At 36.6% G+C, this 17,220-nt stretch overlaps 2 protein-coding genes across 4 annotated transcripts; one reads left to right on the forward strand and one right to left on the reverse strand.

The window, feature by feature from the left end:
• Positions 1-5,001: 5,001 nt before the first annotated feature.
• Positions 5,002-7,716, reverse strand: im:7136021 (uncharacterized). 2 transcript variants are annotated; one of them, XM_059520458.1, is made up of 5 exons: positions 7,571-7,716; positions 6,833-7,496; positions 6,534-6,740; positions 5,440-5,656; positions 5,002-5,321 (listed from the first exon to the last, which is right to left on the reverse strand). In XM_059520458.1, the coding sequence occupies exons 2-5, from the start codon at positions 7,488-7,490 to the stop codon at positions 5,117-5,119; spliced, it is 1,287 nt and encodes a 428-aa protein (XP_059376441.1). In that variant the 5' UTR covers positions 7,491-7,496; positions 7,571-7,716; the 3' UTR covers positions 5,002-5,116. The 2 variants fall into 2 exon arrangements, with proteins under 2 accessions (XP_059376441.1, XP_059376440.1); XM_059520457.1 differs by having other exon boundaries at positions 6,833-7,678.
• A 516-nt stretch (positions 7,717-8,232) lies between these two features.
• Positions 8,233-16,598, forward strand: LOC132112794 (mis18-binding protein 1-like). 2 transcript variants are annotated; one of them, XM_059520459.1, is made up of 18 exons: positions 8,233-8,387; positions 8,837-9,496; positions 9,588-9,686; positions 9,801-9,902; positions 10,115-10,395; positions 10,555-10,628; positions 10,793-10,914; positions 10,995-11,085; positions 11,168-11,274; positions 11,506-11,672; positions 11,801-11,876; positions 11,949-13,197; positions 13,481-13,647; positions 13,754-13,893; positions 15,591-15,730; positions 15,867-15,945; positions 16,047-16,098; positions 16,186-16,598. In XM_059520459.1, the coding sequence occupies exons 2-18, from the start codon at positions 8,905-8,907 to the stop codon at positions 16,290-16,292; spliced, it is 3,645 nt and encodes a 1,214-aa protein (XP_059376442.1). In that variant the 5' UTR covers positions 8,233-8,387; positions 8,837-8,904; the 3' UTR covers positions 16,293-16,598. The 2 variants fall into 2 exon arrangements, with proteins under 2 accessions (XP_059376442.1, XP_059376443.1); XM_059520460.1 differs by lacking the exon at positions 8,233-8,387 and adding an exon at positions 8,510-8,532.
• The last annotated feature ends 622 nt before the right edge of the window (positions 16,599-17,220 follow it).

Raw genomic sequence — 17,220 nt, forward strand, 5'->3', positions numbered from 1 at the left:
TAGGGGCACTTTAACCAATTAGCATTCACCCACATTCTATGCATTATAATTCAAGGATAGATTTAAGACTAATTTAAAGGGATAGTTCACCAAAAAATAAATTTCTGTTATTAATTACTAATCCTCATGTCGTTTCAAACCCATAAGACCATCTTCAGAACACATATTTTTGATGAAATCCAAGAGGGTCAGAAAGCTCTCAGATCTTACACATCTTAATTTGTGTTCCAAAGATGAACTAGTAATTAATGACAGAATTTTCATTTTTGGGTGAACTATCCCTTTAAGACCAATTCACAGTCTTTCATGATTTGTTATTTCTCTTCTCTGGTAATGTATAAAGTAGTGACTTATTTCTTAAATCCACTGAAAGTAGTTTTTTATTTTCAATGACTGTTAACATGTGTGGATAAAGATTTATATATAATTCTCATAATGTATAAATTATGGGTAAACTGACAATATACAACCTTAGGGAGGGGCTAGCAGGTGCTCCAGCACCCCCAAAACAAAACAAAGCACCCCCATAAAAAAAAAAATGAAATAAAATAAAAACATTTGACTCATTACATATGCATAACAGGGTTTCATAACCAATGGTTTAAAAAAGGATAACCCACAGGCATAATTAATTGTGTATAGAAATGATCACATCCAGCATCTAAGGAGATGGCTATTATTTCTGTTACATGTTAGTTTGTGTAATTTTACTCATAATCTGTGAATGTGGTTGTGTCCCTCAGGTCCAGCCGCTCTTCCACAAACAGATGAAAAAGATTTTATGTCTCTCTCCCAACTCTTGATTTATTAATGCTACATTCCCTTTTATCTCTCTCTCTCTCTTTTAAATAACAATGTAATTGGCTTCTCGTGAAAACAGACATATTGATCATCACTTTCAGATTATGTATCAATAATGAATGTTTTCATGCACTACCAAGTATCATTTTGAAGTATTTGTCTTGAAGAAAAGTTATTTTACTCATGAAAAGCCATTATTAGTTCTATTTTCCCAATGGAATAAACTGTTTAAACTCTTGTTCAAAGAATGGAATTATTTATTCATTGTTTGTACATCAGCACTTATGAAACAGAAATGTTCTTATGGCACTCGTCCACATGTTTGACCATCTTTCTCTTTCATTTTTGGCTATCTAATGGGGTATGAACACATTAAACCTTTGGGATATTTCAATCTGGAATTTATTTATTTATTTTATTTTTTAAGATTATGTCTGCTCAAATTAATGTCTGATATTTAATATGTATTTGTGTGTCTTCTTCTGTGTATTAGATTTGCTATTAAGTTCTTCTGTTTAAACTATATTAGTTGACTGGAAATAGCTTCCTTTTTTCTTTTTTCTTTTTTGAACAGGACACATTAGGCTGAATATGCATTGAGTTGCATGTGATTGCATGTCCTGTCCTTGAAGAGGATCAAAGACTTGGCCAGGGTTGTAAATTAACCCAAAATATGACCATCACTTTAAGTAAATATCTAAGATTTGTTAATTTTTAAATTCTGTAAGACATACAGTTTGTAGGACAAGGATTGGGTTTTAGAAACATATTTGGAGAAATAGCTTTACATCTCTTGATTGAATGGATTATTGTGATTTTTTTAATTAGCTGTTAGTTTAAACTCTCATTCTGATAGCACCCATTTATTGCAGAGGATCCATTGATCCAAATATGTTTTGATGAAGAAGCAAATCTTACATGTTGAATTGCCTGAGGGTGAGTATATTTTCAGCACATTTTCATGTTTGGCCAAGCTATAAGCAAGCAAATAGCCCTTGATGCCTTCAGTGTGACTCTACAATTTTCATAGTCATGAAAATAAAGAAAGCTCTTTGAAGGAGAAGGTTTGTCCAAACTTTTGGTCTGTACTGTATATATATATATAATTTTTTGTGTGTGTTTCTGGAAAACCATCCATTGAACTTCTCCATTGCATTAAAGGTTCTTTATATTCTAAAAAAAGCTTCTACAGATTATTCAAATGCCCTTTACTAAGAAAAAAATGGGTTCTTTTAAGAGTTTCTATGGCATCACTGTGAAAACCTTTTAGAATCTTTATTTTAAAGAGCGCATGATGAGGCACCAGAAAGGCTGAGTTGTTCCTGCATTACTGCATTACATCGAGTGCTACATGTTTGATTGTTTTACTGGAATAACAGCTTGACTCACACACATACACACTTACCCACATCCCGCTTTCCCCTTCACAACTCATCCGGCATTCTCTCAGATTCTTCAGCATGCCATTTACAACTCCTGTATTGTCCTCAAAACATCTGAACTGAAGAAAAGGGATCGAAATCGTGCAAGGAAAACAGATTTGCTGGAGTTTTATTGTTTCCTAAAGACCTCTATTTATCTCCGTCACACATTTTACTTCAGTTTTTATTTCTCAAAGTAGGTTTCTCTTTGAAAGTCAATTTTAAGTATTTGCTACAAAAAAAGAAGCTATTTAACATTTCCACCTGTATTTCCCATGAAACATTTTCAGTTTATTGAACATGTTGAGATAAGCTGTCACAACAGAGTCTGTTATTATAGGTTAAATTATAAAACAAAATATAGAAACAATAAAACAATATTTGTAAAAAATAATTTAAAACCACTTTTTTTATGTTTGTGCAATTGCACTTAAAAACCTTTCAACTGTTGAGATAAAGACATTGTGACAACTTACCCCGGTTACTTGTGTACATTCATATATTTCATAGCCAACTTCCTGTATAGCTCTCTTTAGTAGTGACACAGGTTTCATTGTGCCAGCATGATACAGCGTTTGCAGCCGGACTATCTCCTAGATAGTCTGTGTGTTTATACTGCATCTCCTTTCTCGTAGATCAGACAGCATGGACAGCCATTTCATAATGATGGAGAGCTTGGACTTTACTGTCTCATACGAGCAAATTGCTTCCTGATAAGAATGGAGAATTCGTTTACTCACAGTTGAGTGGGGGCTTCACCATTCACATACTCAAAATGAGAAATGATTTTGTGTGGAGAATGCATAATCCCTCCATAGACCATGATGGAAGAAACTATCAAGACAATAGCATCCACTAAATGGCATTGATTATGTGTGATCATGTGGGTAGGTACGTACTGTCCTCCACAGCCATTATTGTATCATTTCTCCATTGCCGTTTTCATCTCAGTCAAAACTAAATTAATATGGGTGCTGCTTTATTGCTTCATAGAAGGTACCTTGATTTTCAGCTCCAGCTGCTCCTGCATTCGGATTATTTAGGGTCAGATCAGTGTATTTGAAAGACGTCCAAAATTCCCATCCTGGGTCTAACAGCTGTCAAAAGCTGCAAAGTGTTCCAAGCTCCTTTTATGGCTCAAAACTTTTAAGGGAAATTCAAAAGATGCTTAATAGAGACATTTTGCCCAATTTTCTAATCGAAAGCAATTTGAACCAAGTGAAATTCTGTCACGATGTAATTCTATTTATTAGGTTAACCCTTGCTGTGCAGATACTCTTACCCAGAAAAGAAACAAAACACATAGGAATTTTGATAATTAAGAGGCAATACAATATTCTGAGAAAGCAAACACTAATTCATAATTGTAATATCAGAATCCTAAGGGTAAAAGCATAGTTATTTTTTGGTCTTTGCTTTTGAAAAAAAAAAATCAACAGATCCTGTGACATACTTAGAATTCTGAAAGATGTTGGAATGTCTGAAAATTCACAGAGAACACACCAATCTCCTTCCATTTTCTACTGACTGCCATTTTCACCCTATCAGAGAGTATGACTGAAGCATTAGAACATACTGTATAGTTTTCATGCCGAGGTGAAATATTGAAAATTCTGGGGCATGCATAATGGCCTGAAATGAAACATTTGTCAAAATAATGTATGTAAAGCATAAAAAAAGAGACTGAACCTTGACTTTCATATCCTGGAAAAGCAGAAGCGTGCTAAGCTACAACAGTCTCTTTCAAATTACAGATAGAACTGTGTGTTGAAACATTGCAGGCTTCTCTGTTAAGACACTCCAAAAGTGTTTACACTCAGTCTCCACTGTTACTTATGAGCACATTATTTCTTCCTCAGTGGGATATAATGTGGAAAGATATGTTGTCCTTGTCGTCTCTCATTTGATAAATGCTCCATCCTCGGTTAATGGAAGATTTCTCAGAGCTTCAATACACCATAAAACTTCTCTTACAACTGTATAACCTTGAGTGGGATTAAAACATCCAAACATTCACCCTTCAGTATTATATATGCAATGATGGATCAGCTTCACTGCAGCTAATTGCTAGAACAATTGCTTCTAATTATATTAATGCCTCATCAGTTTGACTGGGCCTAGATTAGTAAAAACCTGATGGAAAGCCTTTAGAATTAATTTTCATATCGTAAATTCTCAAACATCTAAATTGGAAAATGAAGTGTGCTTAAAAAGTCCAATCATGATGGTTTCATGCAATAATGAAACTATAAAAACAGAATATTATAATCCTGTTTATAAGGATGTGAACCCATGGCGTTCTGAGCATGCTTATGGTAAACATTTATCCACTTTGTAGAACTAATAAATGTGTGAAATCACAATGTTTGACAATGTGGTAAAAAAAAAAAAAAAACTTTATTAAAAAATATTTGTAAAAAATTTGAGCCCATATGTATAATACATAGATGTATAAACACTTATTATTAATGCAGAATATCACATCATATGTTGTACTTGTAGGGTAAACATCTGGAACATCTGCTTTAGGGAGAAAATCTTGCACATTTTTTATTTATTTATGCTAAATAATTATTCATACATATAGTTTGTGTGTTAATAGTTTCTGAAAGAATGCATGAAGAGGTAAAAAGAGGATTTTTTCTTTATACTCAAGTGTGATTAGATTGCCACCTAGTGGATGATATGTATGCAAACGCACACTTTTGACTAGTCAATTTGATTAATTTATTGGAAATTATATTTACAAAGACACCATGAGTGAATATACCATTTTAAGCAAATTCTGATGGCATGAAATATTGATCCATGTCAAAAAGACCCCTGTGTGTATGGCATGATAATCTGTTTCCAACTGTAGTCAAATATAAACATGAGTTAAATGATGAAGATTATCAATAAAAACCACACGAACAAGTGGTTTGGTCCTTTGAATTGAAATGAAGCACATGGATTCTGTTGTTTGTCTGGACGTGAAGGTTTTGAGTCAGTTTGAGGACTGTAGGACTGGGGCTTTTGGGTGCATCCAAAATCACCAACTGCTTGAGTCGAGGCAGATGCTGAAGTTGAAGAAACACTGCTTCTGGAACATTATGGTGTCTGAAAGAGAGAAGTCGATTAGAATGAAGGTAACTACTGAGGTCAGACACAAATAGAAAGCAGTGCGTTTACTCATTCTGACATAATAAATTTAAAATTCATGACAAATAACACTCACCTCACTTTCAGGATTTGCAGCTTTGGGAAAATCTGGGGCATTTCTGTGATTACATCACAGATGTCATGACAACACAAGTCCAAATGGAGCTGAAGGAGATCTGGCACCTGCTCTCCCATGATCCTAACAGACTCCAGCTCTGCCTTCACTCCCATGAGAGACATCCGCTGCACCGTCCTGGGAATCCATTCAGCGTAGACTCTGAGAGAGTATCCTACTAGAAAAATAGACAAAAATGAGGGATTCATTGCCTAAAAATCTGTTCTGAATTGAAGAGTCTTTGGCTGATGATACACAGGGCATCTTTTTTTCCCTAATAAAGCAATGTTGCTTGGGCACTTTCCCATGGAGAATGGATAAGAAATGTCTATCTGGATATTTTAGATCGATCATGGGTCCTGTGTATCACCTGGTTGCCCATTGAAGGCAACATTTCTCAAAGCTGCACAGTGTATCATCAGCCTTAATCATCTTAATCATCCAGACGTTCTGAAACAGAAACTATAGAATAAAATCAATGGTAACACTTAATATTATTAGGTGGGTTTGTTAACATTTGTTAGTTAACGACATTAGCTAACATGAAATAACAGTAAAAAGCATTTTGTTCATCTTATTAGTTTATTAACATTTACTAATGTATTATTAAAATCAAAAGTTGCATCTGTTAATGTTATAAATACTGAGGATAATCTCAACTGTAATTTATTGCTCATTGTTAGTTAATATTAATGCATTAATTAGAATAAACTAATGACCTTACTGTAAAGTGCTACTCAAACAATGAAACAACAAAATGATTTAATACAATGTTAAATATTTTTGTTTAATATAATAAAATTTCATATGACTGCTATTTTTTTAATAATAATTATTATTATAATTAATATAATAATAGATAATATAATAATAATTATATTATTTAATCATTATTCTGCAGTTCTCAAGTATGGAATATATTTAGTTGTTTTTTTAATCCTTACATTAATTTATTTTACAGCATATCTACTGATGTTCCCCGGTTGAAGACCCTTTTTAAACTTTTCCAAGGCTACAGTGAAGCATCACAAGTGTTGTGCTTTTTTCTTACTTACAAGAAATGTTGAGCTCTGAAAGTACACTAAGGCCTTGAAGCCATTTTGTGAGGCAGCAGAAGTCTTGATTTTCATGCAATTTTCTGTAATGCACTGTCAGTTTGGTGAGGGAGGACAGAGCGTTAAAGGCAGCGGAGGAGAGGCAGGGGTCTTCATAGTTCAGCAGCTCCAGGCTGCTCAGGCCAAAGCCTGCATCCTGAGTCACTCCTGTATGAAAGACAAGATGAGAAGGACTCTACAAAGCGACAATTCTTCCTTCATTTCTTCCCCTTATTATTCTTTCCTCAAAGCATACATACCTGGAAGTCCATTTGCTTTAGCTGGACAAAAATAATCATCAGGGAGAATCCCATACTTGGGCCCAAATCTTAAGGAAAGGTGTTTTAAGTTGGGCAGACGCCCCAACATGCCATGAAGGGCACTTTTATGGATAGGATTTTTATCTTCGTGGTACTTCAGTGTGGTAAGATTGACAAGTTGGGAGATCGCAGCACTTATCTCCGATATCGAGGCACTCTTGACCTCACACAAGCAGAGATGAGTCAGTTGTCTCAAAGATAAAAGTGAGCTGGTCAGACTCCGACAGCAACACTGACGGATGACAAGCCTCTGGAGGTGTTTTAAAGCCCTCAGAGTCACCAGAGCTGTGCCATCGCTGCACTGAACCAGAGTCACTGAACCGATCCACGGCAGACACGTCACAGTCTGCTGCAAGACTTTCGCCGTTGCCTTTTGAACAACAACAGACTTGATTTTCCTCTGACAAAGAGTTTTCCAGAAATGTGAGTCGTAGAGCTTTTGGAGGACGATAACACTGTCTGTCCATAAGGACCAGTGGTCGATCAGTCTCTTGAAGTACGTGCAGCTTAAACGAACATTTAATTTGTCGCGATCAGAGAGAAAGCCAAACACATGGATCCACACTTCTTCCGGTAACGTTAGTTGGATCTTGGACATCGTCTCCTTTGATAAACGACAAAATGTTAACTGCTCACGTATTTCCTAACATTTTAACTTCATTCTTATACACAACTAACTCGGTATTCTCTCCAGGTTCATATTTTTGACAGACACGTACGAAAAAAGAACTGTAGCGAAGCGTGCGCGAAACATTCTTTTGAGTCGGATCTTTCAAAAGGAATCAATTGAACCGGTTCAATTGAATGATTCGTTCGCATTGAAAAGCTTGAATGTGGGAAGGAAAATTGTAGCCGACTACAGTAGGAGTAGACATGTTCATATCCGAAATATGATTAAAGAGATGTCTTTTAACTTCTCCAGCATGTGCATATTTACAGAATTGTTTAACGTAAATTCAAACTGAGAACTTGAAACTTTATGCCGTTGCACTTACTCTGTAACATTTTGTCAGGGTTACTTTGTTACTATGTGACAGTAGCCATAATTTGTTTAATTTATAACTTTTTATTCTTATGGTTTTTTTTAGAGTTGCACTTAAATATAAATATAAATTGATTAAAACAAGCAAATATTTGGGCAAGAGTTATTAAGTCATTTTGATATTGTTTAAAACAAATGCAAATTTTATTTAAGTTCTAAATGACTTTGTGTCATGGCTGGGACTTAAATAACATGGGGTTACAATAAACTACACAATTAACAAATCCCAATCGGTATAATAAACAGCAATATGTTACGCGTTGCCTTTTTAAGGTCAAATAATCGCAGAACTCTTTTTAAACCAATTCTGTGAAATAAACAATCCAAAAGAACCGAGTCACTGAAATTAACCACTCACTTCGTAGTAGCGTTATTGGCGGAAGTGACGCAGTCCTTACGCAACGCGAGACGTTAGCCCCGCTTTATCCGGGAAAATTCAAACGAGTTTACATGGTAAGCGAGTCGTTTTTAGTAATCATAGGCTCTAAATTCACTTAACCAACTATAGATTATGTTGAACTTTGTTTCACTTACTCATTTTATTCGGGGTTTGTCGACGGTTAAGTGTGCACGGGGTTGTTTTCGTTTTACCTCTAACGTTAGTAGTTTACAGCCAGACTAACGTTAATTTTTGTTTATTATTGTTTAATTTATGGTAAAGTGTTTATGGTTTAAATCGATTAAGATATTTATTTCATTACTGATATTGCGTGTCAGTTGAAGCTATATATATATATATATATATATATATATATATATATATATATATATATATACATATACACACACACACACATTCAAAGCGTCTAATTTTATAGACTAAAGACAATATTTATAGTTGAATCAGTCGCCACTTTTTAGCTTCTTTTGTTAATTTGATTTTTACCCTTTACATATCATAGAATTTTGATGAGAACATGGACCACTGTGGGGCTGTAAACATTTAGTCTGTCTTTCCTGTAATACAATAATGTATCATCCACTGCAAGACTATTTCATTGCTCCTGAAGCCCCTGAGCTTGGTGGCATGATCACACCAGTCAAAATCATACCTAAAGCAGCTCACAATTGGACAACTGGGTCAGGCAGAAAGATTTCAAACCGAGATGTGTTGGTGATGAACTCCACTGCACAGAATGCTGAAGAAAACAGCTCAAATATCCCTTGTGAGATCAGCAGCATCAATGCCACGGTGGTGGACGCCCCTCAAGACAAAGCTGACCTGATGTTGAAGAGAGGCACTGAGACGCCGGCAAAGATTTTTGCAAGAATGAAGGCAAAAGTTCAGAAACAAAACTCTGCAGGGCATGGGGTAGTCTCTGATCATGATGAAAACGAAGATATTTGTGGCAGTATCCACTTGAATCCTGTAAAACAGTACTCACAAAAGAATAACGCAAGCCAGGAGACCTATGTGTTAGCCCTCTCTCCTCCACAGTCACCGGGAGGAGATGCACAGAATGGAGATAGAGATTTACCACAAAATTGTAATTCCATCAGTCTTCATAAAGTGCCTGGAAGACAACATGAGACCTTTAACATGGATTCAGAGTCATTTATTAGTGAGTTCTCCTTATCCCCCCCCCCCCAGATGTCATACATTATGATGACTTCTAGAAATGAATTGTTCTAATTTCACTTTTCTTTTTCTAGAGCCATATGTTTTACTTGAGAACAAACCTGGGGAGATGTTATCGGAGATGAAAGCAAGGCAAAAGCAAATGCCAGAGAATCTTTCTAAAAGAAACAGACGTATGATTTTAATGTTTTCTTTTAGTAATTGCTGTTGTTTGGCATTTTAAGACGGTTGTCTTGAGTACAACCTGATTCATTTATAAAAATTCTGTTTGCATTTGGTTACTCAAGAGCCTCGTGTGCTGTTGGACAAGGTGGTTCCTGATGAGACGTTAACCCAGCTTCCATGGAAGCCCATCACTTATGTTAGCAGTTCAAAAGACAGAAATAAAGGTATGTTTAATTTTTATCCTGTGTTACTTACAAAACTAGAATTCTTCTTCTGTCACCAAGACAAATTCTTTGTGTGGGAAAAGATATTTAGCAATAAGTATTATTCATATTTTTACCAAGAATTGGGTAACACATTTACTGTGATCTTAATAATAAAGCAAAGAACTATACTGATCCTAACACATTAGCACTGTGTAATTTGTAAACTGCAGGTGGTGGTGTTTTTAGTGAGAGGAGCATTTCTGTAGAAAAGGAGAATGAAGGAGACCTCCAAAAAGACATGTCCAGTAGTCCTGAGTCTGATCTGATTGACCAGTCGAAGTCGGAGTGCACAGAAGGGGTTGCTGGACCCCCCCAGCCCCCTCATAATCTACTGGAGGATCCTCTACTGCAGCTCTCTCCTCGGGTGTTGATCCCACAAAAGAAAGTGTCTGTGTTTCAGTCAAAACAACAAGCTAGACAAGCAGACGTAGCTCTAGATGAGGAAACAAATGTACGTTTAAAAAAACAAGAGCATTTGTTTCTTAATGGTTCTTAAAATCATTGAAAAAATGTCAAAACGAATGCAAAAACATGATTTGGTGATTTTTATATTTTGTAATTATGATCTGTATGTCAGCTTTTGTAGTTAGTACATTGTTTTGTCTTGTAGGTGAGAGGGATCCATTTAAGACACTGGGTTTTGAAACTGCTCAACAATGACCTTGTGGTTGATGGTATTCGCGTGTAAGATATTTGCTTCCTTCCCCCTTTTTTCTTGTATATCTAAAGGACTTGTCATAGTGTCTGTGCTACATGTAAATTCCATTATATTATAGCATTACACTTTTTCATTAATTCTCTGTGAAGCTGTTTTATGTAGCTCAAATGATTCTGCTTGATGCATACAGAGATACTATGATACCTTGGCATAGCAGTTTTATCATCGAAAGAGTCTCAAGTAATGTTCTCAAGACGTCATCTGGCAGAACCTACGTCCTCATTGGGAAAATGGCCAAACATCCCAATTCATGTAAGATAATGCTTTTTAAATCCAGTTGCATTACTTGCCTTGTTTATTTCATTTTTACAGTTTTGTTTCAACCCTTGCAGCATTTCCATCATGGTTTTTGAAGAAATTTCTCTTTGGGTTTCCAAAAATGTGGAAGGAGTACCTGGATCAGTTTTTGAGTTGTCATAGGGGGTAAGTTGCCTCAACTTTGTTATTTTCTTATTTCTAACATGCTACATTTTATATTTCATTTAATTGCCTCTTCTTGTTTTAGACCACAAAAAAATCAGGGTAACAGTGTAAAACCTTCCAAAACTAAAAATCAACAGGCCTCTAAAAACTCAACGTCCAAACATTCCAAAATTCAGAGCGTTGTAACCTGTGAGTATAACATTTTAGCATTAACTGTGACATTTAAATAATTCTGTCTGAATGATTTGTTACAGAATCAGTCCTAAAAATATGATTCCTTTATCGTCTAGTTGGTTATATGTTATTAGTCTCAGTATCAAGAATTTTTGGAGTCCCAGTTCAAATATTTAGTTTAAACTCTGTTCATCCCCATAAGTTTGAAACTGTCACACTAATATATTGACTTTTTTTGTGTTACAGCTCCCATCACTCCCACTGACAGCGTTCAGCAGGGCAGTGCAAAAGTTTCCCGCAGTGGCCGACTCATCAAACCTCCACTGGAATACTGGAAAGGAGGGAGGATTGTTATGGACTCTGACATGAATGTCACAGTTCATGAGGACTACTCTACCTCAATGCTGTCCACGGTACTCTTCTCATTTCATTCAGCACTGCAAACAATGTCTTTGATCTCTAGTGGCATTTATGGGGACTTTTTATATTGTTGTGGAGCAGGTGGGCCAATTCTTAAATTTGATGTTATTTTTCTTTCCAGCCAAAGAAGCCAGTAACTATGGCAATATCACAAATCATAGAGGAACAATCATCCAGGCCTGAAACTCTGGGAAGAGGTGTGCACTGATAACATGTTTTAAAGTGTTTGAAATTTCTGCAAATTTTCATATTTACTTGTTTTACAAAAGGGAGGCGTAACACATCTAGTAGTGAAGATGAATTGTCAGTGCCACTGAGAAGGATCAAACATAATTCCAAACTCCAAAGAAAGGTCCAGAGCAATCCACCCCTAATTGAGAGTACAACACTAAATAAACCTCCAAGAGCTCAGAAAGGACCCCTGGTTATGGCCCTCAGCTCTAACTTGGGTCATGGCATGAAACAAAAAGCTATTCGACCTCAAAGAACCTCTCTGAGAAAGCAACAGTCAAGAGGAGAGGAAAACACAATGGGCTTAGAGTCAGAAATGATGGAGAACACAAAGATTGATTCAGTGAATGGTCATTTCGCACCTAGGGATGGATCAATGTCATATGATGAGCAGGAAACAGGGTCTGAGAATGATCTAAAGGCAAAGCACAAGAATAGGTCTTCCCAGAAGCAAATTCAGGGTGAACCACAATCCATGCCACACGACAGCAGTTCTTTACGCCGAAGCGCTCGGATATACTCCAAAGCCCAGTACTCTACTGACTCAAACAGCTCATTTGCATCTCCAGACCCTCCAAAAAGGCAAAAAGGAAAAGGGTCCACTGACCAAAAACCACTAACGAATCCTCATAAGACTGAGACTTCTGTGGTGAAAAACTCTACTAGTCATAAGGAACAAAATCAACAGGACTCAACAGTGAGAGTTTTACGTAGACCAAAAAAGACCTCTCAGAGAAATTCAGGTGTTTTGGTAGGAGATTCTATTGATTTTCCCACTTATAATGATGATGAAGAAAGAAGGCGACACAACAAGAAGCCTGCAGACCGCAAACTTCTAACAAAACCTCATAAGACTGAGACCTCTGTGGTGCAAGACTTTACCAGTCAAAAGGAACAAAATCAACAGGACTCAGTGAGACGTTCACGTAGACCAAAAAAGATCTTGCAGAGAAACTCAGATGATGTTTTGGTCGGAGATTCTATTGACTTTCCCACAGATGATGATGAAGAGGGAAGGCGACACAACCAAAAGCAAAGACCAAGGAAAGCTAAATCTGAACTCAAAACAAATGGCCACCATGCATTCTCAGAGGATATGCATTCTGAGCACTCAGAGGGTGAGGAAAGTGTTCAACACGCTGTTTCAAATAACAGATCAAAGAAATCTGGAACCGGAAAAGCAAACACTAGAAGCAAAAAGCCACACACAGAAAGCAGAATTATGAATGAACCAAATGAGCTGTTGGATGGAAATTGGACTGAAGAAGAGCTACAAAAACTGCACGAGTAAGCTTTAATCGTGAATACCATTATATGTATGTATGCGTGTGTGTGTGTGTGTATGTGTATATATATATATATATATATATATATATATATATATATATATATATATATATATATATATATACTTTTTTTTTTTTTTTTTTTTTTGATTTAAGTATTTAGTTTTTTACAGTCGTTGAAAAAAATTCTGCCCATTATTTTATAAAATTCACATCATTCTTCTGGATGTAAGAAATGTGAAATGTAGACAGATCATGATCGTACTGTGTATCTTTCTGGACAGGGCTGTCAACTCATTGCCCAAGCACAAGAGTGGTTACTGGGCAAAAGTTGCGTATATTGTCAGCACTCGTTCGGCTGAAGAGTGTCAGGAACAGTATAATTCCAATCAGAAGACTAACAAAAGATCCAGAAAAAGAGCTCAGAAAGCAGCAGCAACTGATGAGCCAGGTATAATTTGAAGGGTTATGAGTTTTTACAGATTGTGAAAGTTTTCAAATTCATGCATCTGAAAATGAAAAAACAAAACACGGTCTTGGCTTGTTTTTTCTCACAGGAAAGGAAATAGTTGAAATAACTGCTAAAGCCGGAACACTTAAAAGGAGGCAGCAGATGAGGCATTTCTTGGACCACATGCCCAAAGATAACCATGATGACGTTTTTGCCAACTCACCAATGCACAATAAACAAATCAAGGTGCTTGTACTGTTGACTGATTTGGACATGCTCTCAACTACAGTCGTGGCCAAAAGTTTTGAGAATTACATAAATATTGGAAATTGGAAAAGTTGCTGCTTAAGTTCTTATAATAGCAATTTGCATATACTCCAGAATGTTATGAAGAGTGATCAGAGGAATTGCATAGTTTTTCTTTGCCATGAAAATTAATTTAATCCCAAAAAAACCTTTCCACTGCATTTCATTGCTGTCATTAAAGGACCTGCTGAGATCATTTCAGTAATCGTCTTGTTAACTCAGGTGAGAATGTTGACGAGCACAAGGCTGGAGATCCTTATGTCGGGCTGATTGAGTTAGAATGGCAGACTTGACATGTTAAAAGGAGGGTGATGCTTGAAATCATTGTTCTTCCATTGTTAACCATGGTGACCTGCAAAGAAACGCGTGCAGCCATCATTGCGTTGCATAAAAATGGCTTCACAGGCAAGGATATTGTGGCTACTAAGATTGCATCTAAATCAACAATTTATAGGATCATCAAGAACTTCAAGGAAAGAGGTTCAATTCTTGTAAAGAAGGCTTCAGGGCGTCCAAGAAAGTCCAGCAAGCGCCAGGATCGTCTCCTAAAGAGGATTCATTCTGCGGGATTGGAGTGCCACCAGTGCAGAGCTTGCTCAGGAATGGCAGCAGGCAGGTGCGAGCACATCTGCACGCACAGTGAGGCGAAGACTTTTGGAAGATGGCCTGGTGTCAAGAAGGGCAGCAAAGAAGCCACTTCTCTCCAAAAAAAACATCAGGGACAGATTGATCTTCTGCAGAAAGTATAGTGAATGGACTGCTGAGGACTGGGGCAAAGTCATATTCTCCGATGAAGCCCCTTTCCGATTGTTTGGGGCATCTGGAAAAAGGCTTGTCCGGAGAAGAAAAGGTGAGCGCTACCATCAGTCCTGTGTCATGCCAACAGTAAAGCATCCTGACACCGTTCATGTGTGGGGTTGCTTCTCATCCAAGGGAGTGGGCTCACTCACAATTCTGCCCAAAAACACAGCCATGAATAAAGAATGGTACCAAAACACCCTCCAACAGCAACTTCTTCCAACAATCCAACAACAGTTTGGTGAAGAATAACGCAATTTCCAGCACGATGGAGCACCATGCCATAAGGCAAAAGTGAGAACTAAGTGGCTCGGGGACCAGAATGTTGAATTTTGGGTCCATGGCCTGGAAACTCCCCAGATCTTAATCCCATTGAGAACTTGTGGTCAATCCTCAAGAGGCGGGTGGACAAACAAAAACCCACTAATTCTGACAAACTCCAAGAAGTGATTATGAAAGAATGGGTTGCTATCAGTCAGGATTTGGCCCAGAAGTTGATTGAGAGCATGCCCAGTCGAATTGCAGAGGTCCTGAAAAAGAAGGGCCAACACTGCAAATACTGACTCTTTGCATAAATGTCATGTAATTGTCGATAAAAGCCTTTGAAACGTATGAAGTGCTTGTAATTATATTTCAGTACATCACAGAAACAACTGAAACAAAGATCTAAAAGCAGTTTAGCAGCAAACTTTTTGAAAACTAATATTTATGTAATTCTCAAAACTTTTGGCCACGACTGTAGATTATTCATTAACTGCACATGCAGACCTGATAAAGCCCCCTGTCTGAATGTCCTGTCTATACCCTAAGAAAATCTAACTTGACGTTGTCTTTTGAAGTTGCCTGTATTTGCTGCAAATGGAGATGAAGATTTCAGCCTGCTTCAGAACCCTCAGACGCCGAGTTCTAGCATTTCTTCTGCTGCTAAAACCCCTCAGTGTCTGCACATCAGCCCAGGAATGCTGGCATCCATCAACAGGTATGCTTTCATCTCGACTGCCAAAGCTATATTTAGTGGGCGGATGCTGAATGCACTCATCAGTCTTATTGCCTAATTTTGGAAATGTCTAATTTGGGTCTTTGCATAAACCATTAATTGTTTTGCTTATTTTAAGGAATAACATGGACAAGTACATTTACCATCTTCAGAAGAACCAGAAGGGACGGAAACGGGTCAAAAAGGCTGCCCCAGTGGTAACTTTCTCAAAATCCTGCATATCTTTAATCTTGTTCCCATAAGTGATCCAACGGTTTTATTTTTCTCCTTAAGATGATGCAATAATATTTTTGCGCAGGACAAGCTTACACCAACTCCAGTAGAAAAGAAGACGCTTAAGAGATGTGTTGGTATGCAAATTTTGGTAACTGTAGCATATAACTGTACATCGAGTTGAAAAATATGTTGTTTATTCATCACCACTGTGTTTTTAACAGCTGAAGATGAAGATTTTGTGGTGTGGAACATGTTGTCAGATAAAGATATCCCATCCAGAGATGATGACAGTGATGAGGAGGATGATTATTTTATGGACTACTGCTGAGTCTCACTAAATTTCAGTGCTGTTAAAAATTATTTTACAATATTTTAGCTTCCGCGTTTCCAGTTGTTTTTAAGTGTGTCTTGGTTTGTCGAACACCAGTGCTCATGAAACGTTTACAATCTTACAAAACATCTGAAATGAAGATTTGTAATTTGCCTTGTATGGCCAGTTCTTCTACAGTGCAATGTTTATCAGTGAATTGTATATATCATTTATTTTTAAATTTGAAGTTCAAAATCTGCGGATGTTGTACCATAATTCTGATGAAAAAGGATAAACTCAGCTCGGTATACAGAAATGCAAAAGAAACAAGATCTAATTAATTCCTCTGGTGTGAAAGCAACAAGTTGAAAATGCCACATTTTAGATTCTTTTATTTGATTATATTGTAAATAAATATATAAGCAAATACAATGTATGAACAAATAAAAAGGTTAAAACTTATTTTTTCTCCACCAGTTTTACTCAAGTATGCTGTGCTCACAGCTCTGTCTTTGTCATGTTTCGTCACGTTGTTTATAAATATGTTTTTGGAAAATGTCTCTATTGGTCTTTCTGCTTATTTTTAAATGTTGAGTAAAAGCACAATATCAATCAATTCCTTTATATTTTCATATTTTATCCCTAAACTACATGTATACTATCAACATAAGTTTTCTTGCCCCAAAATCTTTTTCCAACCTCTTTCTGAACTTTAGAATTAATTTATAAAGCTGCTTTTGATGCTGTAAATGTAACTAGAAGTAAATAACAGTGCTTATGGTTGTTTTGGGGTACTACATTCTAAAACACTCTATATTAATACCAATAAACGCTGCCAAGGTAGGTGGCTATATTCTATTTTATAATGCATGCAGTCTCGGCACGATGCTATAATAGCCAAAAAAATGTTGCCTAGGTAGACAGCCATTTAGTTTTAGGACAGTTC

This window comes from Carassius carassius, chromosome 32 (genome assembly GCF_963082965.1).
Source record: "Carassius carassius chromosome 32, fCarCar2.1, whole genome shotgun sequence".
Classification (NCBI taxonomy): Eukaryota; Metazoa; Chordata; class Actinopteri; order Cypriniformes; family Cyprinidae; genus Carassius; species Carassius carassius.